The following is a 26986-nucleotide window of genomic DNA, read 5'->3' as shown; positions in this document are numbered from 1 at the left end:
AGCATAAACTGAATTATGCATTTCGTCTCTTACCCTTCCTCGACCAACTTTTTCCAATAATTTACTCGGCCAAGGTGAGAAGTCTAAGATCTCGGTGAAGATCGGAGTGTGGGGGCCGTGGCGGGGCTCACCGAGGTGAGTGGCTCAACCTTAGTTTTTTCTTTTTAAAGAATCGCAAACCAAACTTCAATCTCAACCTGCTCATACATAATTGTCACAAGATGGATAAAGAGACGGTACAGCCCAACTCATGGATCGCCGTACGGCTTCCAAATGAGACATACAAAGTATTTCAAGTTGTGCCAAATACGTAAGCCAATTCAGTCTCTTGCACTCTGCGCAGCAACTAACTTTTGCGACAGTACCATTTCCCTGGGCAAATACGGCTCGTTCCCCACGAATTTGATCATCAATCGCCCGTTCCACTTTACGTACGAAGTTCAAGATAGGCTCGAAGGCGAGACATTCTCGCGACTCCGCGTTGTCCCTGCCAAGGAGCTCAACGCCGACGATTTGGCCGACGCCAACAAGGAAGCGACAGAGCCTGCCGAAGGCGACGATGTTATTGCCGCTGCAGATGGAGAGGAGCTTACCCTCGTCGACGAGAGCGGCAAGGTCCTTATCCGATCGAATCGCGAGATCATTGACGACTCGGCACGACAGACGCTCAAGCCCGAAGAGATTGAGGAACTCAAGCGCAAGGGCGCATCGGCTGGCAAGGAGCTGATCGCCAAGCTACTCCTCTCGCATACGGCGATTGACCAAAAAACGGCGTATTCTTTGGCCAAGTACAAGTTGCTCAAGACGAAAAAGTACATTCGACGATTTACTGTGCTACCTCTCGACGTACCGATGCTGGCGCAGTGGCTATTAGAGGATCGCGATGCTTCCAAGATTCTCGAGATGAGGCAAGAGATGATGGGGCTGGTGGGATGCTGGGCAGACGTTCACTTCAGTGGTGTTCCCTCAGAAGATTCCAACGCGTCGCAAGGTGGAAGATGGTTAGTTGTCGACGACACGGGTGGCTTACTCGTTGCTTCTCTAGCCGAGAGAATGGATATTCTTCATCCCAAGCCCGAACCAGAGGCAATCGAGGACACCACTGCTACAGATGTGACGGAGAAGGATCAAGCCCAAACATCAGAAGCTACAAATCCCACAGAGCAAAAGCAGGAGAGGAAGCGACATCCCAAACGAAGCGATTTCAACGTCCCCTACGTCAACAAAAACACCCTCACCATGATCCATGGCCAGACCCAGCCCAACCTCGCTCTTCTCCGATACTTCAACTATGACGCCGCCAACGCCAACCCTTCACCTCCTTACCACCCACTCGATACCAACCTCATGGACATTTCCTGGCTACAGCTTCTAGCCCCTGAGGAAGACGACGCTTATAACAACAAGCCCCTTGAGGCCACCCCCGAAGAGATCGCTAGCTGGAAGACGAACCGTAGAGGAAACTACCACCGCAAGAGAAGAAGATGGGCCCGTATTCGTCATGTTGTTGATACAACGCGTGCTGGAGGTTTCTCAGGTCTCGCAGTCGCAAGTAGCATGGACCCTATCTCCATCGTTCGCAGCACCGTACCCCTATTATCAGGCGGCGCCCCCATCGCCATATACTCCCCCAGCATCGAGCCCCTGACGGAACTCGCCGACTGCTTTAGCGTTGCCCGCCGAGCCGCATGGGTATCATCGCCCCCGGCAGAAGTGGAATCCAAGACTGCAGAGGAGCTCGAGCGCTGGGAGGGTTCTGAAGAGTTCCCCATCAACCCCACACTTCTGCTCGGTGTGACTATCCAGAGCAGCAGGGCACGACGATGGCAGGTTCTCCCTGGTCGAACACATCCCTTTATGACGGGACGTGGCGGTGCGGACGGGTTCCTGTTGACGGCATGGAGAGCGGTGCCGGTGGAGGGCAAAATTGAAGCAAGAGGCAGATTCAAGCGAAGAAAGGTAGAAACATCTTGAGGTGATGGCATTTTGATTAAAGATAGTCTCATAGCGCATCTGTTGAATAATAACCCACGACCGAGTCTGCTCTCATAAACTTGGCTATAAAGGTCCCGACCAACTCCATGCACGCATTTCCCATAATTTTGTGTTTTATCCTCTTTCTTCGGAGAGACTTAGCTTTCCATTTAGACTAATGTTTCCACCTTTTTGGCCGTAATCATCATAAAATCTTAAAAAGCGATTTTCGCCGTTCGCCCCAATCCATAAAACCTTCAGTTTGTCCAGCCGTCCCAAACGTCCACTTCGAAATTCTTCTGTTTCGCGGTTAAGGTCGAAGTGACCTCGATGGAAAGAAGGTATTATTAGCCTGACTTCCAAATACAATCGTGGGGGAAGTGCTTTCATCGCTTTCATCCATTCTGCCAGATGTTGACGTGCTTTTTCTTGTTCTTCTTGTAAATCACGATGCCCTTCAGGGCCGGCGGGAAACACGTCTGAGTGGAAGGCTTGTAGTTCGAGATTGATTGTTGTGGTATGAAAGCGGCCAGGCAGCGTTTTGGCAAACTCATTGAGAGAATAAGCGCTCTGGAAAATGAAGCGAACCCGCGTCACGAGATATCTTTTGACAGACATTTTCATGAAGGCAGCACTGTTGACAATCTCGACGTCGTCTTTGGCTTTCGAGAAAGGAACATAACCGTCGTCTGGGACATGAACGCAGCAGACGTCATGCCTGGGGGAGAAGACGCGATTCTCTTCGTGATTTTTCATTGGATACCCAAAGAGGTGGTCACGGTAAAACTTTTGGAGTTCTTGTACCCATTCAGATACAAGCGCACATGGTGTTGTTGGTGTGGAATATGACATCTCCTCCTTCAAATCCTGCCACTCCTCTTCGCCGATCTCTATTGGCGTGGACATCTTGTGGGGGCTTTGCATAAAATGAGGTTTGATGTAAATGTTTATGCTGATAGAAGATGGAAGACGGAAGATAGAGGAGTCAAGTCCTGGATACTATTGTATCCGCCTCGTTATTTGATATCATCCTACCTACCTGCCCTTGAGACCAAACTTAGGATAGGCAGGTACAGGACATACCTAAATAGCCTAAGAGAGGGTTCAAAGTGACATAAAGTGGCTCTTAGGCTTAGGTAAGTGGTCCTGCTGAACCTGTCTTGACTTCCGGCTCCTGTTATCTCCTTCTCATCAGGTCAATTAGACCTTCTCTGTCATTCTCTTACTCACCTCCCCTCCCCTCCCTCTTACCTTACACACAAAGACAAAGAAATATGTGTAAGTACTGGAAAATATATTTTGTATGGCGCCAGCTCCTCAACATTTGTATCATGGTTGTCTTCTAAATATGTTCACTTCGCCGCAATCGTTGCCAACATTCTACAGCGACTTGCCCATAAACTTTCTCTTGGTAAAGCTCAACCACCACTTGCTGGGCTTGGTCTCATCCCCATCGTATACCCTAGCGAGTAATCGGGCAGCAAGCTCCTGTCGAACCTGCGACATGTATTGCTTGAGCTGCTCCGCCTCTTGTCTGTCCTTGGGGGCCTCGTACATCTGATATAAAGTGTTAGCAATGCAAGCCATGCCTTGTTGTTTTCCTCAATGGTTCCAGGTAATTTTGGCGCACGTACCTGGTTAAGAGGCCATCCTGGGTCACCGGGAATGGCAAAGTTAAGGTCAAGCGCCAGGTTCATGACATCCTTCTGGGCATCACGCAGAGAAGCGTGAGGGCGGATCTTGGTCAGACAATCGCTGACGAACCAGATTCCATAGACGAGCAGACGGTCGGCAGGGCCTTGGATCTCAAAGTTTCGGAAGAATGTGTTGGCGCGGAAGAGGGCGAGGACCTCGTCAAGGATATCGTAGCTGTCGCTGTCGGGGTCGGGTGACTCGTGAGCCGGCAGAGGCGGCGAGGGGGCAGGCAGGGTGTAGGCAGGTCCACGGGTCTTGGTTCGGAGAGGAAGAAGAGGGAAATTGCCGATTATACGGGGGACATTAGGGTCCGAGTTAAAGACGGAGTTGTATGCCTAGAGGGAAGCATGGTTAGCTTCGTTGATACCGTGAGATTGGAGGCGGTGGTGATGCAATAGGAGAACGAGTGTGTGGTTGCTTGTGATGATTGTAGAGTTATAAACATACCGGCATTTTGAATAGCAATCAATTGTCTAACACCAATATATCAAAGCTATTTTGGAGGAGAAATAGACAAATCGGCGCAATGTAGCTCTGATGGTGAGTGTTGCGCTTGCTTCGTCACCGGCGGGGCTGCATCAAGCTGCTGCTTGCTGGTTAGGAAGCTGTCCAATTGCATGTGGGGCAAGCAACTAGAAGGCCAGGCTGAGCAAAAGTTGATGCCTTGTTTTTTGGTCAGGCCACACCGCTATCATGTGGCGCAGCTTTCATGTACTGCCACGTCTGCCAAGATGACGATTGTTGCCTAAGACCTCACGTGAACTCGCTACTCATTCGCGCCGATTCTATCCAAGACGAATCACGGTGGCAACGCGCTTTTACCCTCGTCCCTCGTGCAGAAGTTTTGCTACACCTCCATTTCGTATCCACTATCTTTGCTGTACTCAGCCTAAGAGAGTGAAGCCTTGCTCAGAGGAGAAAGGCAGAACCGGAATCTGACCCGCTCTAGGTTTAAGTGTGTGTCATTCAGTGTCACCGATACTTCTTTTTCTTTTCCTCTTCCCCCCTCACTCTTTGTGACTGTGGTTTGCTTTTTACCATCCTCCCATAGTAAAAAGGCAAACACTTTCTGCAGTCGCCTTTCTTCAGTTGCCTTTCTCTTCTTCCAGCTGGCTTCTTATTGGTCACTGCCCAGAAGACGCTTAGCCTCTAAGAACCCCTTTTTTTACTTTTTTCGTCAATCATTGACAAGGGCGACGCTCGTGCCATCCACTAGCGAGAGCTTGTCTTGTTAAACAGGGCATCATTACAATCAGGGCAGTCGCGTCGCAAAGGACAAGTCCAAGTCCAAGTCCAGTTCCCTGAGAGAAACATCTGGGTTCAGGCAACCAAACCAAAAACAAAACCCAAACAACAAAGAGTCATTCACGGGAGGCAAATTCAAACTCAACTCAAATCAATCAGCCACATATATTGAGTGACTTGCATTTGACTGATTTTTCCATCATTCTTCCTCTTACATCAACGAGACAAAGAACACCCCCACTAAATCAATCCTCTTTTTTTTGCGCGACAGTTCTTCTCTTTTTGGAAAAGGCAGCTTCATCGACAGCTTCACAGTTTGGTGGACATGGCCATGTCACAACATTCTACTTCGACGACGCCGTCGCGCAACGCCAATAAAAACCATGCTTCGCCCGACACAACGCCTTGCACGTCGCAACAGCCCGTGGTCACCCCACGCAAAAGGCGCCCGCAGCGCATCTACCGGCCAGCCAAGAACTCCCTCTACGACATCTTCCAGCAGCACGCAGGTACAATGCTTTTCGTGAGACCTATTTGCTGGACCGATCAACATGCTCAACTTCTCGGCGCGCGATGGGAGGAACAACCACCATGCGATACCCCTCAGCCTGCAGCGGCCCCGGGTACGCCACCATCGCGAGGTCATCTCGACCCATCGAATACCATCATGACTATCAGCAACGCGCTTACACAGATTCTTTTGCCCGATTCGATGCATCCCCTCCTTGCCTCCAATGCTGTCAAGACGGTTATGACGGTAATGTGGCCCAACGCCTTCGGCAAGACGCAGTTTCTACCTGAATTAAATCTATACTTTGGTGGTCGCGTTTATCGTGATGCTGTGCGCGCACAAATACTATGGAACTTCCCTGCCGACGAGACAAAGTCTCCATACACATCTTTCAAATCAGTCTCAACGCGACCTGCCGAGTCCTTCAACATCTCAACACAGTCATCACCCAACCAGAGCCCCGCTAATATGCCCATGATCTGCTACATTGGTAAGACCCAACTGGCGTCAGTGCGAAACAACCTTTTCCGTATCGCATCTGGTCCGGGAAGGTCATGGAACGAGCCTGTGTTTCGCCTCCAACAGCTCCGAGCTCGCATGCTTGTTCCATCAAATTCGGATCATGATGCGCATTTTGTGGGTGTCTTTCTAGGAATGGCGCAGAAGCACTTTTACCCTTCCCCACCTCATACTGGCAGACGCGACTCGCGCATGTCACCGGAACAAGGCATCCCGCCATGCCCCAACTTCCACGATCTCAAGTTGAAGATCCTCACTCATGATACGGCGACGGCTGAGTTCATTGTCCACACTGGTTACATAACCAAGGAATTTTTGGAAAAGTTCCATGATCCTTTCAAGGCTCCGCTCAACGATGACAACGCTATTGTTTCGGGCATCAAGATCGAATACACAAGGGTTCCCATCTGGCCAATTCTAGGTCTACGGGAACGACTTGGTAAGGCTTTGGGTCAAGAGATTGTTGGTTCTTTCAACCCAGATGAGATAGAGACTTGGGAAAAGGATCCCGAGAGACCTGGCGGTGAAAAGCGCAAGCGGGAGGCCTGTGTCAACAGCAGCTTTGAAGAAGAGACAACGGAGGAAATGACCCCACCAAAGAAGCGATGTCTGAAAGAAGGCAAGCCGGTGGGCATGGTGATGTGAGAGATGATTACAAGCGACGCATGATATGAATCGGTATTAGATACCCATTTTTGGTGTTTGGGAGCAACAGGACACGCATACACTATGATACATTGGTCGGGCGGCCTATGGAATTTCCATCAAGACTCCATCTGCCTCCGAGGCATACATGGTAGCTGGCAACGGCGCAAAAGGTTACTGGGTAATGGGCGAGATCATTGGGCTTCACCTTTGATGACGGGACTTTATATGGGGTTTGTAAGACAGCGTGTAGTTATCATATTGTTGGATTTTGGCCTGGAAAGGCAAATGGCTAGAAACTTGACGAATTGACGAACATTATACTTGGCCTTGACTTGGTGTGCTGTTTGATGTCGCTATGGGGATGTCGTTACTTCCATAGTCAAGTCGATCTCACGAGCATATAGCTCTTGGGAGAAACACATGTCTAGTTATTCTCTTTACAACTTGAACGGATATCGTCCGAACCTCGGGATACACCACGACTACACCATCTTTACAGATGCGTTACTTACGGGAAGCGGAGATGATAGAGTTCAGTAAGCAGCTTGATCTGGTCTGTTTTCACCTGCATAAAGCACATACATAATCAAGTCACTTTAGGGAATTCAATCGTAACGGCTTCCTATTTTGGATGACGGAGAGTTTGTTTATACGTGAGGGTGACAACACGGAACAAGCTGAGAGGTCTGAGGGTTGCTTCTCCTTCTTGGCTGTGCGATCATCTGCGTATTGGGTCTAGAGAGAGGGGAAGTTCAGGTACGAGTTTTTAGTTTGGTTTAGTTATCAATCTCGGTCTTGACGATCTCACTCTTGGTTAAGGTCAAGTGTGCATGTGAGGTTTCTATCTCTTCTGTTGTTGTGACAGATAACTCTATCGCAAACATTACTTTTTTCTTTCCTTTCTTAATTGATGAATTAGGTAAATAAGGCTGAACCTCTTCGTCTTTCTGTACAGATCAGGAAAACTGCCCGTTGTCACCGGGTGTTTTCTGTTGCAGGGATTGCTTTGTTTCTACCGCTTGAGAAGCTGGGGTATACCTGTATAATGACGTTGCTGGATCTGGACAAGACTCGATTATCTATTTGCAATGCTTACAATTCAATCATTTACCTTGATAATAAGAGACAAGATATTATATTTCTAGACCGACATTTAGTTATCAACCCCGCGTTATTATTTCTTTTATACATACAGACATGCTGTCTCGGGTGTTGGGGACCTAAAAATATGGTCCTGTGAACGGCAGACCAGGGCAAGGACTCTAGACAGGGCAGGGCTAGGGTCAAGGTTGTTGAAGAAACAAGAAGTGAAGCATACATATCCATAGAATACTTCGGTAAATAGAAAATATCCCCCCACCATCTTTTCATCCCATGTAACCTTTTTAATTACATCTCCACCAACCAGAACAAAACGCCATCCCGTCCAGCTGATCGTTTCCCGTTCCCTCCATCACAGAATATCTATTCCCACGTGTGATTCTCCCAGGCAGGGTTTCCTAGCAAAAAACAGGAACTTTCTTTTCCTTGCCTCGGTCAGTCGATCGATCTCGTCAATACTACACCCCAGCTCAAGCGACGGCATCTGATATCTCCTCCTCCCCTCCTCCCCCGTGGGGAAGCGGGGAAGGGAAAGGGAACTCTTTGGGGATAGATCAAAACCATGAACGGCGATGGCTTCCTCTTCTGAAAGTAGAGTATGCTGAGTACAATGGCCGAAAGTCGACGTCGCCCATGGGTTCCTGGGAAACCCCGAACAGCAATGTCAAAGCTCTTACTATCTACCATGTCAATGCGGTAGTGTAATGCGTATGGAGAATGCGGGACTGTCAAAATGAGATGGGAAAAATACGAGTTCAAATTGAGCTTGTCTCCCACCTTGTCATGAGGGACAATGATCTACAGTCTTGACTGAGACATTGGGAACTATCTCAGCAAACAAGACTTATACTTCTGGTGTCTGTTCGGTCTTTGTTACTACTCAACACCATCAAGCTTGAGTCGATATCTCGACTTGACTCAACTTAACAATGAAGTTCTCTGGTCTTGTCTCCGGCCTCAGCCTTGGTCTTTTGACTGCTGTATCTGCCAGCCCAGCTGCCTTTCCCGCTCCAGCCTCGATCCCTGACCCTGTACCTGCTGCACCTGTCTCGCCTGTTTCGCCAGCTGTTGAAGAACGAGCAGCCAAGGTCACCGTTGCTGTTCCTTCCGGCACAGTTGTTGGATCCAGCTCTGGAAAGGTTGATTCTTTCAGAGCCATCCCTTTCGCCGATCCACCTACTGGTTCTCTACGTCTCAGACCTCCCAAAAGACTATCCAAGCCTCTGGGAACTTTCGATGCTTCGGGTCTTAATTCTCCAGCATGTCCTCAGATGTTCATCTCGACTGGTGGCCAGGATGTCATCTCGGAGTTTCTGTCTGACTTTCTGGCTATCCCCTTCCTGACACCCATCACTGGCCAAGAGGACTGCCTTACCATTACCGTTCAGCGTCCTGCTGGTACCAAAGCCGGTGATAAGCTTCCTGTTCTCTTCTGGATCTTTGGTGGTGGCTTCGAGTTGGGCTCTAGTGCTATGTATGACGGTACAAGCCTTTTGTCCACAGCCATAGATCAGAAGCAGCCTTTTGTGTACGTTGCTGTCAACTACCGAGTCGCTGGCTTCGGATTCATGCCTGGTGCTGAGATTAAGAAGGATGGAAGCTCCAACCTGGGTCTCCTCGACCAGCGTATGGGACTTGAGTGGGTTGCTGACAATATCGCATCCTTTGGTGGTGATCCTGAAAAGGTCACTATCTGGGGAGAGTCTGCAGGTTCCATCTCTGTGCTTGATCAGATGGTTCTCTACGGTGGTGATGCCAACTACAAGGGCAAGTCCCTTTTCCGAGGCGCAATCATGAACTCTGGCACTATTGTGCCGGCTGAGCCTGTGGATAGTAACAAGGCACAGGCTATCTACGACACTGTTGTCAAGACAGGAGGTTGTTCTGGTGCTTCCGATACTCTGGAATGTCTGCGCGGCCTGAGCTATGACAAGTTCTTGAACGCTGCAAACTCCGTCCCAGGACTGCTGTCATACAACTCTCTGGCTTTGTCCTATCTTCCTCGACCAGATGGCAAGGTTCTACCCGATAGCCCTGATGTGCTTATTTCAACAGGACAATACCACGCAGTGCCCATGATCACCGGATGTCAGGAGGACGAAGGAACACTTTTCGCACTGTTCCAGCCCAACGTGACTACTACATCCAGGCTGGTCGACTACTTGCAGAAGCTGTACTTTAGTAAAGCCACAAAGCAGCAGGTGACTGCTCTGGTCAACACATATCCCACCACCCTCAGCACAGGCAGTCCCTACCGCACAGCCTTACTCAACGAGATCTTCCCAGGTTTCAAGCGCCGTGCAGCCATCTTGGGCGATCTAGTCGTCTCCCTCACCCGCCGCATCTTCCTCCAAGCTGCTGCCAATAGCAACCCAGACGTTCCATCATGGTCGTACCTCGCAAGCTACAATTATGGTACACCTGTCCTCGGAACATTCCATGCTTCCGACCTTTTGCAAGTGTTTTACGGTCTTTTACCCAACAACGCTATGCGAAGTGTCCGAACGTACTACTTCAACTTTTTGTACAACCTTGATCCCAACAAGGGCATCACCACGTATGCCAAGTGGCCCGAGTGGAAGGAGAGCAAGAAGCTCATGTGGTTCGAGACGGCGAATAAGAACAGCATTATCAACGACGACTTTAGACAAGATTCGTACAAGTTTATTTCGGAGAATGCGAATGTCTTAGTTGTATAAGTTGTGGGTAGTTAATGAGTGTGTTGTCAATTAAATTGTATTTGATGCCAATGATCTTGGACTCTATTTCTAACAAACAAAGTGGCTTCACATACTTGAGTGCATCTCAAAATGAACCAGTAGCAAACTGGTACTCCAAAGGGCGTTCTATAACTTATACGCAGTTAGCTTTAGGTCATGTAGATTAAGAATTGACCATATACTACAGGTCACTAAGTAACTGACCTACCGAATAATAGGAAAATCAACTTCTAAGCTTTAGAATATAAAAATAAATAACCTAAGAGCCCTGTCTAAGTGATCCACTGATTTCTTTCAGGCGTCCTGTGACTAATTGCTCTGATACTCGGCCTCATAAGTCAACCAAACTCAATCAGCCAATTTTCCACCGCCATTACAGACGCACAGGTGCGGTTTCAAGAGCAAAAAAGAAATGCTCCGTAGATACATAGGAATGTCTCAGGGCAAAAGGAAGGGTCTGGCCGGGGATTGAACCCGGGACCTCTCGCAAGCAATGCTATAGGGTTTTCCCTAAGCGAGAATCATACCACTAGACCACCAGACCGGGTCAAACGAATCTGAAGACTCGCCCGTGTTATTGTTGGAAGCAGGGAATCAAAATGTGTATTATATTGTCTTGATCGTTGCGTTGTTCACACTGGCCGAGAAGAGGATTCTGTATAGGGTGGCAGTCAGATTCGTACCTGTCAGGTTTCAGTGTGGTTCTTAACTCAAAAAACTGGAATAACGTTTACCAACAAATATTGTCTTTAATATATCTTTCAAAGTTCAGTAGAGTTTTGGGGATTTCTTTCCTGAGTGGGTCCCAATTTGAAGACACATCTCGAATGCTATTGCGTTAATCGTCAGTCGAAAGTGATTGTGTATAAGTCTTGTCAGCGTAGTGTCCACAGTTCACCAGATCCAACTTCCATGTCTTTAGGAATTTAACTTTTATTTAAACAGAAATTCTTGTGATATAGTCACCGCTCATTTCATAATATTTATAGTTTACACAGTCAAGCATATCCATGGGCGCTGAGCCACTCCTTGAGCTTCTCAGAGTCACGCTCGCGGTAAGCAGCACGTCCGCGAATCTTGTCCTTGACGGTACCAAGAGTACGGTTGAAGCTGCTGGTGTCCTTGTCGGCCATGAACTTCTCAATATCCTCGACATCAGACACATCCGTGAAGCGGCTCAGACTGAGGTTCATGTATCGGTCGACAACGACAGGGTTGCCGAGCTTGGTAATAACAGCATCCCAGTTGTCCTTCATGAATTGCCACTGAACGGGACGGCCAACGACGTTGTTGGCAATAGAGCCACCCAGAACGTGCATGTCTCCAGCAGGGACAGCGTTGGACGGAGGAGACTGGTTGAAGTTGAAGGGAATGACATCCTTCTTGAGGATCTCGGTATCCTTGACCGTGCCGAGAACACTGAGGGAGAGAAGCTTTCCATCGATAGACTTGGTGTTGAGCCATTCCTTCTTGAGGATTTCAACAGTGCGGGTAGGCTCCTTGATAATGGCAGCGCGCCAGACAGCAACACGGAGAGGAGCGGGAATGGGGTTAGCCTCAGGGTCCTCAACCCAGGCATTGAAACGCTTCAGGGCCTCCTCAGTAACACTACATCTGTTAGTATAACCATAAATACAAAGGTATACAAGACTTACGCAGGGTGGCCGCTGGCAACAGCAACGCCGATAATCTCCTTTCGGAGGATGCCAGTGAGGTAGTCCTCACCCTCGGGGAACTCCCATCCAACCTCCTTGACCTTCTCATCAATGAGCTTCAGGGTGAAGTTGTCAAGGGCCTTCTTGATGGACTCGTCCTCGCCAAAGACGGACTTGACGCCACCAATGGAGTCAAGGACCTGGCGCCAGACTAGAGTGTGGGTCTCCTTACCGAAGCCCTCGAGGAAGGTCAGCAGAGCAGGGGTGGTGCCGTTACCAGCAAAGGCAAGGTCAGCAGTAGAACCAATAATAGAAATCTTATCTTCGGTGCTAAGCTTGTCGAGCTGAGTGCTCAGCTTAGCAAGACGCTCAGGGGGGTAGTTGACACGGTAGAAACCAGTGGCGCCGCTGTTGAGCTTGTAAAAGTCCTCGTCAACATCACGAATGGTGTCCTCCCTACTGGTAAGAGATAGAGAGGCGATACCGGCGTGATCCTTCTTGCCTTCCAGACCAAGAGGAACCCACCAAGTAGTGGTGTCATCCTCGGGCTTAACATCGCCAGTGGACAGGAATCGGGACTGCTTGACAGAGATCTGACCAGGCTCCTCAGACACAGTAAGAACGGGGTGGCCAATCTTGGAGATCCAAGGGTGCATAAGCTCGGTCACGTTCTTGCCTGAAGCCTCACCGAGAGCGTCCCACAGGGCAGTGGTCTTGGCGTTACCGTAGGCGTGAGACTTCAGGTAGTTAGACACACCCTTAAGGAAAGTCTCGACGCCAAGGTGGTTGGCAAGCATGCGAATGGCGGAGCAACCCTTGAGGTAGCTGATAGAGTCGAAGATTTGGTTGACATCGAGAGCGTCACGAACAGGAACGTGGATAGGATGACTGGCGCGAATGCCATCGAGGCGGAAAGCAGCCTCCATACCCTCGTTGACAAACTGAGCCCAAACCTGCCAGTCAGGGTGCAGGTGGTCAACAGCGTGCCAACCAACCCAGGTAGCAAAACCCTCGTTGAGCCAGAGCTCATCCCACCAGTCCATGGTGACGAGGTTACCGAACCATTGGTGAGCAAGCTCGTGTGCGACAACATAGGCAACAGCGTTCTTGAATCGGGGGTCAGAGGTCTTCTCATCGTAAAGAACCTGGGTAGTACGGTAGGTCACAAGACCCCAGTTCTCCATGGCACCGTGAGTAAACTCGTGGACAGCGATCAAGTCAGACTTGGGCAGAGGGTAGTCGATGTCAAAGATCTCGGAGAAGAAGTCGATGATCTTGGGAGCGTGCTGGAGAGCCCACTGGCCCTGCTCTTTGAGACCACGGGTGGTGTAGACACGGACGGGAATCTGCTTGCCGTTGTACTTGCGGTCGGTGAAAGCCTCGATGTACTCAAAGTCACCAACGGCCCAGGCCAAAAGGTAGGTGCTCATGACGGGAGAGGTCTCAAATGACACAATGTTCCAACCATCCTTGGAAGGACGAGTCTCCTTGACAGGCATGTTGCTCAGAGCAACCTGGTCAGAAGGGATCTCAATATCAAAGTCAAAGGTGGCCTTGAGGTTGGGTTCGTCGAAGCAGGGGAAAGCTCGGCGAGCATCGCAAGCCTCGAACTGAGTGCTGAACATGTAGTGCCATTCGCCATCGTTGGGGACAGAAGCGGAAGGAGTCTCGGTAGGCTTGTACTTGCTGCGGTAGAAACCAGCCATTTCATTGTTGATGATACCCTCGAACTCAATGGTGATGACAGCCTTGGAAGCGACGGGGAGCTCCTCGTCAAAGGTGATGGTAGAACGTTGGGCCTTGGCGTCATAGTCAAACTTTGTCGATTCCGCAGACTTGGAGTCGACGAAGACCTTGGCGCGAGAGAGCTTGAGTTCGAGAGTGTTTACGATGATTTCTTTGGTAGGCTTGGTGATTTCCGAGTCGATGCTGGGAAGCCGTTAGAGCTAGCTTGGCGGATGAGGGGTAGATGTAAGACGTACGTGACGGTTCCCTTGTAAGTCCAGTTGGTGAACTCAAGGTCCCTTAAGGACAGCTGGTAGTGCTTGGGCTTGACATTGTCGGGGAGAACGTCGCGGTCAGTCATTGTTTCGTTGCGGGCGAGTCTGGCGTGGGCGGAACAAGCTCGATCAGAGATCTTGGGGACAAGACTGTAGAGTGGATAGGTTAGCAAGCTATAGCTCTGAGCTTTAGCTTAGCAGGAGACACAAGAGGTCCAGCTTTTGTGATGAGGGGTTGTTCAGAGAACAATGGGTATAAAGAGGATGAAAGATGATGGGATGAAAAGAACAAAATTGAAATATGAAGAGACAAGATGGATGGTAGGACAGGTTGGAGTTAGACAACAGCGTGATGATGCATGACTGTGGGCATGGGCTGAAGGCAAAAGGACCCCGCGGTTAGTGGGGTGTGGGCCTGGTCCAAGATCCATCGTCCCAGCGTTTGGTGATGTGAGGGGCAATCAATCTGCAGCAGGAAGGTGCAATCAATTCTTCCTTTACTGCAAGATTGGGCAACCACGGGAGTAACGTACCTCCGGATACCGATCGGCATAGGCCGTCCATTATCTCGACGATTGTTCAACGGCTGAACTCCGTTTACAAGCGAAGTCAAGCCTCTTGCAAATCCAAACCCAATTCCATTGAAGATACCTTGAGGAACAAAAGCAGCCGAGGCTGACGTCTGCCGTGTAATCACCGATAGTGGGCTACAACAGCTCCACAGGCGTTGCTGCTGAGCCAAATGTCGCAAAAGGCCCTTGGACGACGACATTTTCAGCCCCGCGGTCGTCTGCGATGCGATGCGCAGTCGCAATTGGGCAGGTCGTTTGACGAGGGACTCTTGTGAGATTTAGGATGGCAATATTATCCTTTTTTAGACCCCCATCGATGGCACTTTTGTAGCTGCCCCAGATGTAAATGGGATGCGATGTTGAAATTTTCGGGTCAACGTGAGGCTCAAAGCCGCATTGCCGGTGACAAGCGAGATGATGGATAGGCCGTGTGTGTTGTGTCATGACACTCATCTGCACTGTATATCATGAGTTTCAGATACCCTATGGTATTAGAAAAATTGGCCGCCCGAAGCATAGAAGACGAAATTAGTAGATCATTTTATGCTACTTAGACTATACTTCTTAGATTACTTATTCTTATACCCTAAGACTTAGGAGGCTAACTTTGCTGCAGCCCACTAGGATTATTACCTATGGCAGATCTGTTCTGCCTTGTAGAAAACTTAGATACATATTCTTAATGAGATAATCAAGGAATAGGCATCAGAATCCCACCAAGGTTGATTCAACCATCCCTTCTAATTGGAGAGATGTATATAAATCATTACTGTGTAGAGACAACCCAATACTTTCAACTCGCAACATGTCTCAGCTTCTGAAATTAAATTCTTATCAAGTACAACACATCGACTTATATCTACCTTCGGTTGAAACATCATTATACCCGTTACCGCAAAAAACAATTTGCCGAATCCCATGACCTCCTGCAAGGCAAGCTTGAACCAGATCCCACCGAGTGAGCCGTTAGCTGTCCATACCAATACGCCATGCAGGCCAAAATCAAGTAACGCTTCCCAATAAGAGCAGATTCCGCTGTTGCCAAGATAAAATGCCAAACGCTAACCTCCAAATACCATGCATCCATTTATTGCTCATCATGCCTTCCTTGTCCTTCTTATCAAAATAGTACAACTTATTATGCTGTGCTCTAAGCTGACATCTCGTCTTGCTCAACCTTTGTTGCTACTGCGTCCCACCAAGGTCCATGGGCTGCCCTGTCCACGTTTCCAATCTTCTCTAATAGATTCGATATTTCTCTTACTCGGTCGACAAACTCGGAGAGACCCAGGCTGGCAAGCTTCTCACCTGCATTGTTGGCAGCCTTGACCTTCTCGCTTGCCGATCCAGCAGCCAAGCGGGCAAGGATATTGCCACGAAGACGAGTAAGTAAAAGTCGAAGGACGGGCTCTCTTGGTTCATTGCCATGTTGTGCCATATCTTGGCTGGCAGTCAGAACCTTTGTGACAAGGGCACGAAGGTGACCCTTGGTCGCTGTCGGCATCGATCTACCAGACTCAAGAGCAGCCATTACACCATCCACAGTAGTTTGGAGAGGGTGACCAGCTTCGAGCACGGCCATGATGCGGGATGCCTCCATCTTCCATGAGGATCGAACGTCACGCTTCAGGATATTTTTGCATTGGAGCAAAACTGCACCTGCAGTAATGATCCGCTGAATAGTGGTGGAAATTTGGCCAATGCGGCTGTAATCCAGACGAAGCATCTCTGGTATCTCTTCAATAGGAGACGGCGAGATCTGAGTAAAAATATCGACGAGCATCTGTGCGTAAAACCGCCCAGCTGTTGGGCGCGACCTTGGGTTGTTGATTTTCTCGGGGTCCCTTCTGTGAACTTCTGCCAAAACCTTTGCTCGTGAGGCTTTCCAGACTGCCTCAGCGGCTGAGAGGCCAAGCTGGTTCTTCTCAACATCTTCGGCAAATCTCTTGGCCTCGTACGGAGCTGCAGACTCAATAAGCTGAGGTGCAGCTATTCTCATCAGATAATTGATATAATCGCAAAGCATTAAGTCAATGAAGCCATTCAGGGCCTCGACTCGGTCGATGATGTTACCGTCTGCGAGCTTGTTTTGAATCAGATCTTTGACTTCTTCGTCTCGGAAAGGAGCACACAACTTAGGCAAAAGAGATGCCATAGCGGTGAAGAATTTCTCATATGAGAAGTTGCCCAATGCAAATTGCCTTTCTGCCATTTCTGGGTCCAGAATCTCGCCAATGAGGTTGTACATCGAGTTGCCAGGTTTTAATAGACGCTGGAGCTTGTCCTTGATGTTGCCAGCCACGAGTGCGAAGAACTGGAAATTAATGGCACTATCGTCTCCATCCATGGTGGCACGCATCTGTGTATACATGGGCTGCGATCGGGTTGACTGCTGCTCCTTGTACTCATCCGGAGAGAGCTGGTATTCTTTATTGATGGCCAACTCGTGTACAACGATCCTGTTATTAGGCAGTAGACCATTTAGACCAGTCTTCGGGGCAGGAGGCTTCTCCTGGGGTTTACTAGCAGGTGTGGCAGGTGGCGTGAGTGTCTGTGAATCCGGCGAGACCAGACTCTTAGCTGTTTCGGATGCCTCTCCAGGCACATTCTCAGCCACGCGGGGCTTTGTATCACCAGTCTTCTTCTTTGCAGTACGAGCCTTTCGGGCTTCGGCCACCGCATTGAATATCAACTTCTTGCCCTTTTCTGGACCAGCCAGCTTTTTTATACGCACAATAAGCATCAGCTGGTTGTCCTGAATGCTCTTCTTGTAGAGGGCCGTGGCGGAGTCGTCGGTTGTATCCTTGACTGTTTGATAAATCGCATCAAGCTCTACAAATTGCATGAGCATAACTTCGATTAAGGCATTGGAATCTCGAGACTTCCATGCAATAAATGCATTGTGAAAAGCGGCGTATGCTTCGGGAAGTGTGTTCTTGAGCGCCGGTGGCATTGTGTATTTGTTGGCGGATGTAAGACGAGAGAGAATATTCTCGAAAGAGATAAGAACATCTCGTGCCTTACCGACCAAGCCCTGTAGTTGAGGATTGGCAAGGTCGGCCGAAGGCAAGCGGTGAGAAGCCAAAGCATCAGCAACTTCCTGGTCACCATCATCGTTCTTGTTGCTTAGAACCTGATTGGGGTGGCCAAGGATCAGGAAAGCGCTCAGAAATGTGCGTACAGCAACCATCTCCTCGACTGAGCCCGTCTCGCCCTCTTCGAGGCCACATAGCCGAAGGAGTCGTGCCGTGATAACAAGAACCCTCTCTTGGGCCAGAAGCTGTACAACAGTATCAAAATGGGTGTCTCTGGTCCCATCTACAGTCAGGCCGAGATCGTTAAATTCAGCAATAGCTTTCCTGCGGAGGTAGCCACGCCACCACCATTGAATGGTGGCTGCTGCTTCCTCTGGGGTAAGCTGGCGTCTCTCCTGCTCGTGATCAGGCAAGGAGTCAGTGGTCTTCCTAGACATGACACTGTGTCCGCGGCTTCGCTTGGGCGTGTGCTTTGTCCGTAGCTCCTCCCTCCGTCTTTCGGCTTCAGCCATTCTCTCTTCGATTTGAGCTTTGATCCTAGCCATATCTTGTTCTCGCTTCTCTTTCATAAACTCGGCAACTTGTTTTGCCTTTTTGACTTCATCCGCGCAGTTGGCGACTATCTCTGCCAAGTTGCGCTCTCTAGTTCGTTGTGCAGCGATAGCGCGCTCTTCAGAAAGTGAAGGATCGCGATGAGTGGCTTTTGCGAGGGCTGCCCGAAGACGAACCTTTTCAGCATGCGCCGCTCGATCGGCAAGTCGAGCCCTGCGATCCTCGAGAAACGAAGCACGACGGAGATGTTGAGCGATATGCTTGCTCTGTTCACCTCCACGGTGACTTGACGGCTGGATAGAAGAGCATCGCGAGTGTGCAGATGAGACTGAGTTGCGGCGCGACGAGGCAGCCGAATCTCTGCGACGAGTCTGCGAAGGGCGATAAAATCGAGCAGCAATGTGAGGAGGTGGCGTATAAATTCTCGAGTCGTCTTCTAAATCGTCTTCTAAATCGTCTTCTTCGTATTCAACTTCAGGTGGAGGCATAGATAAATCGAGGCCATCTTCCATCTTTTGGTCATCGGAGAGCGGGTCGTTGGGTGTTTCTTCGATATTGCGCGGCGTCTCCGCTAGATCGTAGGAGGGGCGGCGCATTGTGTCAGCGGCTGGTGGTATTTGTGGCATGACTGCCGTAGTAAGAATTATGTAGGTTGATCTAACAAAGATCAGATATGATGTGAGAAAACGCGAACCCAGGTTGGGTGCCGGAAGCGGTTTGATAGAGGCTAGTGGGTAGGCCCCTAACCTTTAGGCATGAGAATAAATAAATAAATAAAAGTATGGTCTGAATGGCATACTGACTTTGTAACCCTCTAATGCTTTGGAAGGTGCCGTTTCAGCAGCAAGCCGAGAAAGTAAAATGAAAGAAAAAAAGAAGTACGAGGTTGGAGGCGGCGAGAAGATACCAGATGAAGGCGGGGATGGATGAATAAATCCTTATCGCTTCTGTCGTTTATGCGCACTCGCACTTGTTCTGCAAGGTAAGTGGCTTGCAGATAGTCGAAGTGCCGCCCTTTCCACTCCGTAAGCAAGTGCCTTTTTGTTTGCGACAGCGACAGCGACAGCGACAGCGACTGATAGGTATGAAAATGTTGACGAAAAGGAAGGCTCCTGCCTTAAAGGGTCCTATACAAAAAAGCACGTAAAGTGGAATTGGATCAAAGGAAGGTTCCAGTTGTTATTTTTGCTATTACAGAACCTTGCCTCTATTGTATCCCTTTTTTCCTTGGAACCTTGCCCGGGTCTGTGAAACTTTGGCGCCCCAGGTTTGTGAACAAGACAAGACAAAAGATGACAGGGCATGTGTCAGAATCCCTCCAGGGCCCTCTCTACTAAGGGGCCTGGTCTGGGGCTTCCGTTCATAGCGGAAGACTCCCGTCTAGTCCCCGAGCACGACATGCTGTGCTTGAGTATTTACAGCGGATGCTGAACACATTAGCTGGGCTAGCTCATAGTTAAGATGAGCTCTATCCATTCAAGAGAAGCCACCAGAATTTTGTCTCCACGGATTAGCAATCACTCCAAATTTCAATCTAACCACATCCGTTTCTCCCATGACCGGTGTAAGTCAAGTCCAACAAGAGGCAGTGAAACGAGGCCCTCCTCCACGGGTCACGCCCATTTCCTCGTGCCCAAACGTACCCCAGTCCATGGCATTTCTATCTTTGTTTCACTGGCCCAGAAGTCCCTAGAGTCAAATTCATGCATTTTGACGACGTCATCACACGCGTTCCCTTCTTAAATGTCCCCATAAGTCAAGGTTGTGCATTGAATGCATACTCTTTTGGTGTTACTGTTGACATGGCGGTTCCCTGCAATTGGGCGTCTCCCGTGGCACTGACTAGAGAGGAAATGCAGAGATCAACTAGAGCTCAAGATCTTGAGTAAGAGTACAGCACAATGTTTCCACGACTCAAGTTACCGACCTTTTGGAGAAACATTTGCAACATTGTACCATGGATATCATATGCACCCATGTACCAGGTCCAGGAGTTAGTACAAAACTTGAGACCTAACCTTAGCATACCTATAGAAAACAAGTAGCCTAAGAGCGGGTCATGTCTCATAAACTCCTCGGGACTGGTAGATACAATCAATCAATACTTGCATCGTAGAACAAAACGAATGCTCTACGACAATCATCGGGTAAACTCCTATTTTCAACTCAACAATAATCACCTGGCACACCCAACAAAACAAACACAATGCAAGTCACAATGTAGTCAAACCGCACGCAATGTAGCCTTTTTAGTCCTACTATGCAAGTCCTATATTTCCTGCAAGGCTATTCCCCTTTATCCTTTTGTTTCTACTATACAGAAATCAAGAACTTGATCCCACCACTTTCATAGTATCACACAAGGTATCCCCTCCGTGAAGTCGTTTTTTATATAATGTTCCCATTCGTAAGCATCGCATACTCGCTATGCTGGCATTCTTATCAGAATTATGCGCAGCTGAACCAATGAACGCCTGTAACCCATTCACCCATATACCGTGTGTTGCATTATCCCACATGCCTATGCAGTTGTTTATGCTCCATATAGCCGTTACTTATTCATGATGCTTCAGGTCTTAGTGACGAAGGCTTCCGCTTCGAAGTCGACCATTGGGAGCATGTGACGCTCGCTCGTTCATTCTCGTTACCCATTCAAGAACCGTTTCATAGCAGAGAACGTACTGTCTGAGACTTTGCACCATGCTAAGTCTCTGTCCTCGGAAATCCTCCACTGTCTTCTGGATCAGATCGACACTATCATCGTGCACCCAGTCGGTGTCAATGTTGGCGGCGCCTCGAGCTGCCTTTCTCTCCATGTTCGATCTCTGACCAGGGGTATAAAAGTTGGCGTACTTTGCAGATCGGGGTGATGTATCCGCGTTCTCGCCCATAGCGACATCTCCATCGTTATCACGTGCCCGTACTGAGTCCATCTTGGCTTGTCTCTGACGCTTCAACATGTCAATAACACTGTCGACAGTGCAGAAAGTACCAGTACGACCGCATCCAGCAGAACAGTGCACCAGCATTGGTCGCGCACGAGAATCAACCTCCGGCTCGTCGTACCAGGTGATAGCAGGTGGTTCCAAGGCTGAGATCTTGGATATTTGAGAAATCTCAACTGGAAGAGCGGATCGCTGCATCACGTTGGCCAACTCGACAAGCGCGAGCAAGTGGGATGGCTGAGCCGGTGTGCCAAAGTCGGGCCATGAAGGGAAGTGCAGATGCGTAATCTCTCGAATGGGCGCAAATGGATGAGAAGCATGCGAAAGCGCAAACTTTCGGACTATGACGTAGGGTGCTTCTGTCGAAGCGCCCTGTGCCCCCCGAGGCGTCTGGTTCGAAGATTCCAACGTAGTTGTGGTACTGGCGCGCTTCCTTCCCGCCTCGCTGGCCGAGGCGGAGGAAGTGTGATTGGAATCGGACCTGTGCTTATCAATGTCGAGTGATACCCTCTTTTCAGACAGGAGCTTGAGTCGGATGGCCCCAAAATCTCTGCCCTTCCAGTAAGGATGACACTTCAACTGGCCTCCCTCAGTCTCGGCAGTCAACATGACCACGACGCGCACATCCTCCTGCCAGATAACAGACCAAAAGTCCTAAACAAAAGTCAGTAAACTTCCTAATGCTGTAAGTGGTTGACATACCTCGAAAGTGGCGGGGAGGGGTCCCTGGGTGGCGATATACTGCTTGTTGCTTCGAGATGCCTTCAGGTGACTAGCGTTGATGTAATCACATGATCCATCAGGTCTCTCTTGAAGCTTGACTCGGGCGTGCTCGAAAGGCAAAATATCCTTGTATCTGTTCTTGACTCCCTTCTCAACACCACAAAGCTGTACCTGACTTCGTATGTCCTTGTTGTGGGGATTAAAGGCCGCGTACGCCGCTTTCATTCGAGATTGCTCATCAACCTCGATGTGCAAAAACTTATCTGAAACCTTCTTTCCGTGATCAGGTTGGGCAGCCGCCTCTCGGAGCCAGCGAGGCAAGGAGGGCGAATCCAGGGCGGTAGGTCTTGAAACATCCAATTGGCCTACACCATCTGCAAGATCCATGTTTTGTCGAATGTTTGAGAAGAACGGGTTCACGTCATTGCTGGCGTTGGGAAGCATAACTCCACCAATGACAGGGGCAATTCCTCCATGACCAGGACCAGGCTTCCCGGGTGCTCCAGTTGCCGACTGATTGTCGACAAAGTCAGAGAAGTGTTGCTGGAACGAGTTAAATCCACCCTTGAGGATACATGTACCACCTGTGTAACCTTCGTTGGTGAATTTTTTGATCATGTTCTGCGCGGTGATCGCATCTCGCTTATCTGAAGCATGAGCATCATAAACGACGATGTAATCTGTCTCGTTCCATGTGTCAAACTTGTCTGAATCAGCGCTGCTTTGGAAAGTCTGCTTAAGCTTCTGAATGTTGAAAGTGGCTCGCTTGAGAAGAGTGGTGGGAATGCAAAGGTTAAGAGCTCCCTCAATTCTGGACTGGGCGTAGTTCTGCGAAGATCGGAGATCAAGAATGAGTAATCGTTCCTTCTTCACAGTTTGAAGCATGTCTCGAAGTTGCTGCCCAGTGATCATATGTGGCTGTCCAGGTTCGAGGGTTGCTGGTAGAGTGGCAGAGCGCTGGTTATCCCGAGCGTCAGGAGGCTCTGGGCGATGTTCCATTACAGACAACCGCGGGTCGCGGTCTTCAGACCGGGTTAGATTCGTACGGTGCTGGGAAGGATCCATTGGTAGAGGAGACTCGAATCGCGGTAAATTAAGGGCAGGAACATGGTGGTGGAGAGACGATTCGGAGTTACGCTTCGAGTCTGATGAAACATAGGCCGAGTCCTGCATGCTGTCCTGATCGACGTCCATTCGACTAGCTGGTCGAACATTGGCAGAGCTCAACCCACGACCAAACGGGGACGGCCCGCCAGTATCACTTCCATGAGTGTGCCATCTGGGAGGCCGAGGGCGTACTGGTGCAACCCCGTTTGATGTCACGGAAGGCTGAGCATAATGACTTGTAGAAAGTGCAAAAGACTTGCCCCGGTTAAAATCTGCCTGTCTCTTGAAAGCCTCAAATTCGGGATTGGCATCTAGAGGGACCTGCTTAGGGATGGCGGCCTGGAAGGATTTTACAGATGATGATGGGCTCCAGTTATCGTTAGGGAGCCCTGAGGAGGAGCCGCCGCCCTGCTCATTGGCCGACTCGACAATGAGACCAAAATAATTAGGGCTTGGTGATCGATCGTCGGAAACAACTCGAGGTGATGACTTTGGCGGCGGGTGGTTTTGGTTGACCGAGTATGGCATTCGTGGAGAGGCGAGAGGAGTCGAGGTTTTTGGTTGCTTGTTTGGGCGAAGCGACTGAGAGTGAGAGTGAGAATGGGGGTGTGAGTGGTTGAGGTTATATGAGTTTGATCGAGAGTGGGAAATAGAATTAGAATGAGACTGCCCAGCAGGGGAATATTGTGCAGGAGTCTTCATGGTATAGTGCAAAGGCGTTCTGTCGCCAGTTCTAGTGTCATGCATAGCGAAGGCGGTGATCGGGGTAGTCGACGTCATCTCTGAGGACGCAGGGGGCAGGAGAGTGAGCGAGGCTCATAAAGCCATGGTGAACAGAGGCTGATTGATTGATAATTAGTTTAGGGGAGTTGATGTGGTAAAAGATTTTGAGTTGAGAGAGAAATGGAAGGTTATTTGAAGCAATAACAACCAAAGTCAACTTCAACTAAAAAGGTCAGGGTCTTTTTGGAGGGCGAGAAACCTAGAACCAAGAAGGGGGTGAGTGCGGCTGGTAGGTAGATTAAGAGATGCAGTGCCCAGTGTACAGATGCCGTACTATGTACACCTCAGATAAAGATGGGTGACAAGAGGAAGCGGGCAGAGGCAGAATACTAGTTAGATGGTGGGGTCTGGTTCTAGTTCTGGTTCTGAATCTGGTCTTGAATCCCTGGAAGAGACTTGGAAACAAGCTAAAAAGGGGAGGGGTGCAAGTATGAGGAGGGGGCGTTTGCAAGGGTTGCGCTGCGCTGTAGGAAGAGTAGGGGTCAGGTCATGTCAGGTCAAGACAGGGGACATTCAGTGGCTGGCTGTATCATGATTAGACGGTAGCCGAATTGGATCAAGGGTCCTGACGTACGTTGAGCTGAGGACAGTATTATACGGAGGTGATTAGGCTGAGAGCCTAGTCATTTGATAGTGCCAAATGGTGTACACAGCGCCGTAGTGTATGATGGAACAAGATGGCGTTGAGAAAACTCCAGATTCTTCTATTCGAGCAAACCCCAATCAGAATATCGCACTGCAACTGTATGTAAAATGGCGATGAACGGTGGCAAGATGGGGGCTGCAGTAAATAACGCCGTTACCGTCGGATCTAGTGGGATGGCGACGGTGGCGTCTGACGGGCGATTGATGACGTGGGGTGGAGACGTAAAGGAAAAAGAAAAGTTGAGTTGATGAGGAGGAAGGGAAATATAACAGATGAAATTTTTATTCTTTTTGCCTTCCTTTCTCTAGACGTAGTTATGATTAGAATGCCTCTATTCTAGAAGAAAACAGTAGAGGGATTAGTAAAGCAGTCATTCAGTGCATTCATCAGTGGCGGCGTTAATAACGTCCGGATGTAGAACATGTTTGTAATCACCTACCAACCAACCTCGCTAGAATTATACACACCGACACCGAGATACACTGCAGCTACCATCACTGTACTGTCATTGTCCACCGTATTGTATCTTCTACTCCTCGTATTTCATTGCTCATCAAAAGCCAAGACTGCGTCAGTACGGGATGGGGTGGGCAAAGTGGACCAAAGTAGAGTTGTATGTGTGGGGAGACGAGACGAGGACAGGCGAGGCGATCCCATCCGTTGCAATTCATCAATTTAATCCCATGCTGTGCCCTCCCTGTAAACTGTTGTACAACCAAGATCCAGAAACTTGGAGGTTGTTGGTCAAATCATGCCATTTTTACCGGCTAATAGGACTCATCGCTAAACTCACAAGGGCTTGCTTCCGCATGCAAGAAGGGACTTTTCGCTATTGTTACTTCTTTTGAAAGCACTAGACAAAGTGGTGCTTGTTGTTGCAACAGCCCATGCCCATCACTAACTGCTGTACAGGTTCAGTACAGTCGTATCAGTCACGATTTAGGTAGTCTAAGCTTTTTAAGAACTCGCTCGTTACAGTAGTGACGTCGATCACAGTTGCTCATGTTACATTGAAAGTGTCCAGGTGCAGTGTTCTCCTCTCTCGTGTTAGTCCAGATACCAAAGTGGCATGTTTTGAGCATAGAGAGTGGTGGATGACAGAACTGACAATCATTAATCGACAATGCTGCAGAATCAGCCCCAGGTGAAAACGGTCGTTGGGGGTTTAGGATGGTCGCGTGTAGTAAAGATCATCCAAGCGAATGGACGCTTGCTCTGCTAAAAAGAGGGAGACCGGTCCGGGACTGCGTTTTGTGTCTTGTGCGTGTGTGTGTGTGGGATCACTGACTACCCTACCTAGAGTCAGATGTGCAGTTGTGCAGAGGACCCCTTGAAGATCACTGTGTTCGCATTTGCACGCCATTGATAACTCCAACTCCTGATGGGCAGGTGGTTCAACATTTCTTGTCTGGCAGTGGAAGGAGACTGACTTGTCTATCTTTGAAGTACAATTTTGCCTATGAATAGGTGCTATAGATACCTACAGGTAAGGATGAGGCTCATTCCTGGAGGGCATGCAGCAAATGCATGTTTCTAGGGGCAATGATGAACCAAATCTGCTACAGTATTAAAGTTTAAATTGAATAATGGACAAACTGCCCCAGGTATAACAGCAGAGGTGTATTGAAGATTGGTGATACAAGAGGTATCGTCTCCACTCCTCTTTGACATATGTTCCCCAACCATTTGTATTCTGACGAAAGAACACTTTAATAAAGTTCAAATTGATATTCAAAACACCATCATTTATTCTCATCTCATCTCCTTACGAACTAAAGTTCTTTCTGACTTCCCCTCCCTCGAGGCTGTCTGAATGTCGCTGCTCCCCCTGACTATATCGTCATTGCAGCGTCAAAAGGGTCCCCACCTAAGTAATTATGGAACTACAGGGGAGTGTGCAGCTGTTTTGTGTTTCCCCTCTGTGTTTTGTCCAATCAGAATCTCGCGTGGCTGCATCGTCAACGTCACTGGCCCGCATATAGCTAAGCTAAAAAAAAAAAGTTGGTCTTTTTCTTTCTCCCATTCTTATTCTCCGCCTTTTTATTCAAATACCCATCCCACCGTTTCTATTATATCTTGCCCAGCCCTTCGCCTAAAAAAAAAAACAAGATCGATAAGAGTCTAGAACGATCATGTTGGAGCAAAGACCGCGTGTACAAACCGTAATTCATGCTTGATCCAAGGCAGTAATTCATTTGTATCCCCAAATATTAATCGCTCAGCCTCAACTCCCGCTCTATCGATCGAGGTTCTGGACCGGTCACCAATATTGCACAAACTATGCTCCTACGGAATGACGTAGTTAATAATAGATCCCAATTAGTTCACCGTTTTAAGCACATATGCTACCGTTATCCCGATAATTTAAACGGAGTTTCAGCTGAAAAAAAGCCCGTCAGAAGCAAAGCTGAATCAGACCCGAACCCTCATCCCGCTACTGTCAGAAAACGGCTGCTCTCCGCTAGCCTAGCGCGCTGTAATTTGTGTAATGGTTTTGTTTCAAGGCTGGGCGGCTTATGCCGTGACCCCTAGCCAGCTCCAGCTATCACCTTCCG

General features: G+C 49.0%; 9 protein-coding genes and 1 non-coding gene across 10 annotated transcripts; 3 read left to right on the top strand and 7 right to left on the bottom strand.

Moving 5' to 3' along the window:
• The first annotated feature begins 184 nt into the window (after positions 1-184).
• Positions 185-2059, top strand: EDB82DRAFT_488327 (Gcd10p family-domain-containing protein). The gene is made up of 2 exons (XM_025729968.2): positions 185-310; positions 363-2059. The coding sequence occupies exons 1-2, from the start codon at positions 222-224 to the stop codon at positions 1972-1974; spliced, it is 1701 nt and encodes a 566-aa protein (XP_025589140.2). The 5' UTR covers positions 185-221; the 3' UTR covers positions 1975-2059.
• On the bottom strand, positions 1703-3145 carry EDB82DRAFT_62889 (uncharacterized protein). Its single transcript, XM_025729969.2, has one exon. It carries the CDS (start codon positions 2896-2898, stop codon positions 2110-2112), a length of 789 nt encoding a protein of 262 aa, XP_025589141.2. The 5' UTR covers positions 2899-3145; the 3' UTR covers positions 1703-2109.
• On the bottom strand, positions 3127-4325 carry EDB82DRAFT_62884 (actin-related protein 2/3 complex subunit 3). The gene is made up of 3 exons (XM_025729970.2): positions 4117-4325; positions 3609-4004; positions 3127-3531 (listed from the first exon to the last, which is right to left on the bottom strand). The coding sequence occupies exons 1-3, from the start codon at positions 4120-4122 to the stop codon at positions 3355-3357; spliced, it is 579 nt and encodes a 192-aa protein (XP_025589142.1). The 5' UTR covers positions 4123-4325; the 3' UTR covers positions 3127-3354.
• A 599-nt stretch (positions 4326-4924) lies between these two features.
• EDB82DRAFT_62871 (uncharacterized protein) lies at positions 4925-6786 on the top strand. The gene has a single exon (XM_025729971.2). It carries the CDS (start codon positions 5240-5242, stop codon positions 6587-6589), a length of 1350 nt encoding a protein of 449 aa, XP_025589143.1. The 5' UTR covers positions 4925-5239; the 3' UTR covers positions 6590-6786.
• Positions 6787-8260: 1474 nt separating this feature from the next.
• On the top strand, positions 8261-10643 carry EDB82DRAFT_62839 (Alpha/Beta hydrolase protein). Its single transcript, XM_025729972.2, has 2 exons — positions 8261-8354; positions 8420-10643. The coding sequence occupies exon 2, from the start codon at positions 8623-8625 to the stop codon at positions 10390-10392; it is 1770 nt and encodes a 589-aa protein (XP_025589144.1). The 5' UTR covers positions 8261-8354; positions 8420-8622; the 3' UTR covers positions 10393-10643.
• Positions 10644-10866: 223 nt separating this feature from the next.
• On the bottom strand, positions 10867-10957 carry EDB82DRAFT_t24. Its single transcript has one exon. It is a non-coding gene; the product is annotated as a tRNA-Pro (tRNA).
• Positions 10958-11306: 349 nt separating this feature from the next.
• EDB82DRAFT_62833 (peptidase family M1-domain-containing protein) lies at positions 11307-14279 on the bottom strand. The gene is made up of 3 exons (XM_025729973.2): positions 14051-14279; positions 12069-13997; positions 11307-12021 (listed from the first exon to the last, which is right to left on the bottom strand). The coding sequence occupies exons 1-3, from the start codon at positions 14152-14154 to the stop codon at positions 11412-11414; spliced, it is 2643 nt and encodes an 880-aa protein (XP_025589145.2). The 5' UTR covers positions 14155-14279; the 3' UTR covers positions 11307-11411.
• EDB82DRAFT_62832 (uncharacterized protein) lies at positions 14280-15068 on the bottom strand. The gene has a single exon (XM_065610020.1). The coding sequence runs from the start codon at positions 14838-14840 to the stop codon at positions 14406-14408; it is 435 nt and encodes a 144-aa protein (XP_065465687.1). The 5' UTR covers positions 14841-15068; the 3' UTR covers positions 14280-14405.
• Positions 15069-15675: 607 nt separating this feature from the next.
• EDB82DRAFT_62806 (T-complex protein 11-domain-containing protein) lies at positions 15676-19193 on the bottom strand. The gene has a single exon (XM_025729974.2). The coding sequence runs from the start codon at positions 18851-18853 to the stop codon at positions 15791-15793; it is 3063 nt and encodes a 1020-aa protein (XP_025589146.1). The 5' UTR covers positions 18854-19193; the 3' UTR covers positions 15676-15790.
• A 1145-nt stretch (positions 19194-20338) lies between these two features.
• Positions 20339-24077, bottom strand: EDB82DRAFT_488314 (uncharacterized protein). Its single transcript, XM_025729975.2, has 2 exons — positions 21875-24077; positions 20339-21826 (listed from the first exon to the last, which is right to left on the bottom strand). The coding sequence occupies exons 1-2, from the start codon at positions 23780-23782 to the stop codon at positions 20804-20806; spliced, it is 2931 nt and encodes a 976-aa protein (XP_025589147.1). The 5' UTR covers positions 23783-24077; the 3' UTR covers positions 20339-20803.
• Between the last annotated feature and the right edge of the window lie 2909 nt (positions 24078-26986).

Source organism: Fusarium venenatum (assembly GCF_020744135.1).
Source record: "Fusarium venenatum strain MPI-CAGE-CH-0201 chromosome Unknown EDB82scaffold_1, whole genome shotgun sequence".
Classification (NCBI taxonomy): Eukaryota; Fungi; Ascomycota; class Sordariomycetes; order Hypocreales; family Nectriaceae; genus Fusarium; species Fusarium venenatum.
Note: the sequence above shows the minus strand (reverse complement) of the source record. Positions and strands in the feature narration are given on the sequence as shown.

What these genes read in the sequence shown, in the direction of transcription:
- EDB82DRAFT_62833 (XM_025729973.2), bottom strand. Translation starts at nt 14,154, where the DNA reads ATGACTGACCGCGACGTTCTCCCCGACAATGTCAAGCCCAAGCACTAC. An exon ending in ACTTACAAGGGAACCGTCAC is followed by an intron (nt 13,998 to 14,050) that starts GTACGTCTTACA and finishes ACGGCTTCCCAG; the next exon opens with CATCGACTCGGAAATCACCA. An exon ending in GTTGCCAGCGGCCACCCTGC is followed by an intron (nt 12,022 to 12,068) that starts GTAAGTCTTGTA and finishes TAACAGATGTAG; the next exon opens with TGTTACTGAGGAGGCCCTGA.
- EDB82DRAFT_62884 (XM_025729970.2), bottom strand. An exon ending in CAGGATGGCCTCTTAACCAG is followed by an intron (nt 3,532 to 3,608) that starts GTACGTGCGCCA and finishes ACTTTATATCAG; the next exon opens with ATGTACGAGGCCCCCAAGGA.
- EDB82DRAFT_488314 (XM_025729975.2), bottom strand. Translation starts at nt 23,782, where the DNA reads ATGACGTCGACTACCCCGATCACCGCCTTCGCTATGCATGACACTAGA. An exon ending in CCCTCCCCGCCACTTTCGAG is followed by an intron (nt 21,827 to 21,874) that starts GTATGTCAACCA and finishes ACTTTTGTTTAG; the next exon opens with GACTTTTGGTCTGTTATCTG.
- EDB82DRAFT_62889 (XM_025729969.2), bottom strand. Translation starts at nt 2,898, where the DNA reads ATGCAAAGCCCCCACAAGATGTCCACGCCAATAGAGATCGGCGAAGAG.
- EDB82DRAFT_62832 (XM_065610020.1), bottom strand. Translation starts at nt 14,840, where the DNA reads ATGTCGTCGTCCAAGGGCCTTTTGCGACATTTGGCTCAGCAGCAACGC.
- EDB82DRAFT_488327 (XM_025729968.2), top strand. Translation starts at nt 222, where the DNA reads ATGGATAAAGAGACGGTACAGCCCAACTCATGGATCGCCGTACGGCTT. An exon ending in TTTCAAGTTGTGCCAAATAC is followed by an intron (nt 311 to 362) that starts GTAAGCCAATTC and finishes CTTTTGCGACAG; the next exon opens with TACCATTTCCCTGGGCAAAT.
- EDB82DRAFT_62871 (XM_025729971.2), top strand. Translation starts at nt 5,240, where the DNA reads ATGGCCATGTCACAACATTCTACTTCGACGACGCCGTCGCGCAACGCC.
- EDB82DRAFT_62839 (XM_025729972.2), top strand. Translation starts at nt 8,623, where the DNA reads ATGAAGTTCTCTGGTCTTGTCTCCGGCCTCAGCCTTGGTCTTTTGACT.
- EDB82DRAFT_62806 (XM_025729974.2), bottom strand. Translation starts at nt 18,853, where the DNA reads ATGCCACAAATACCACCAGCCGCTGACACAATGCGCCGCCCCTCCTAC.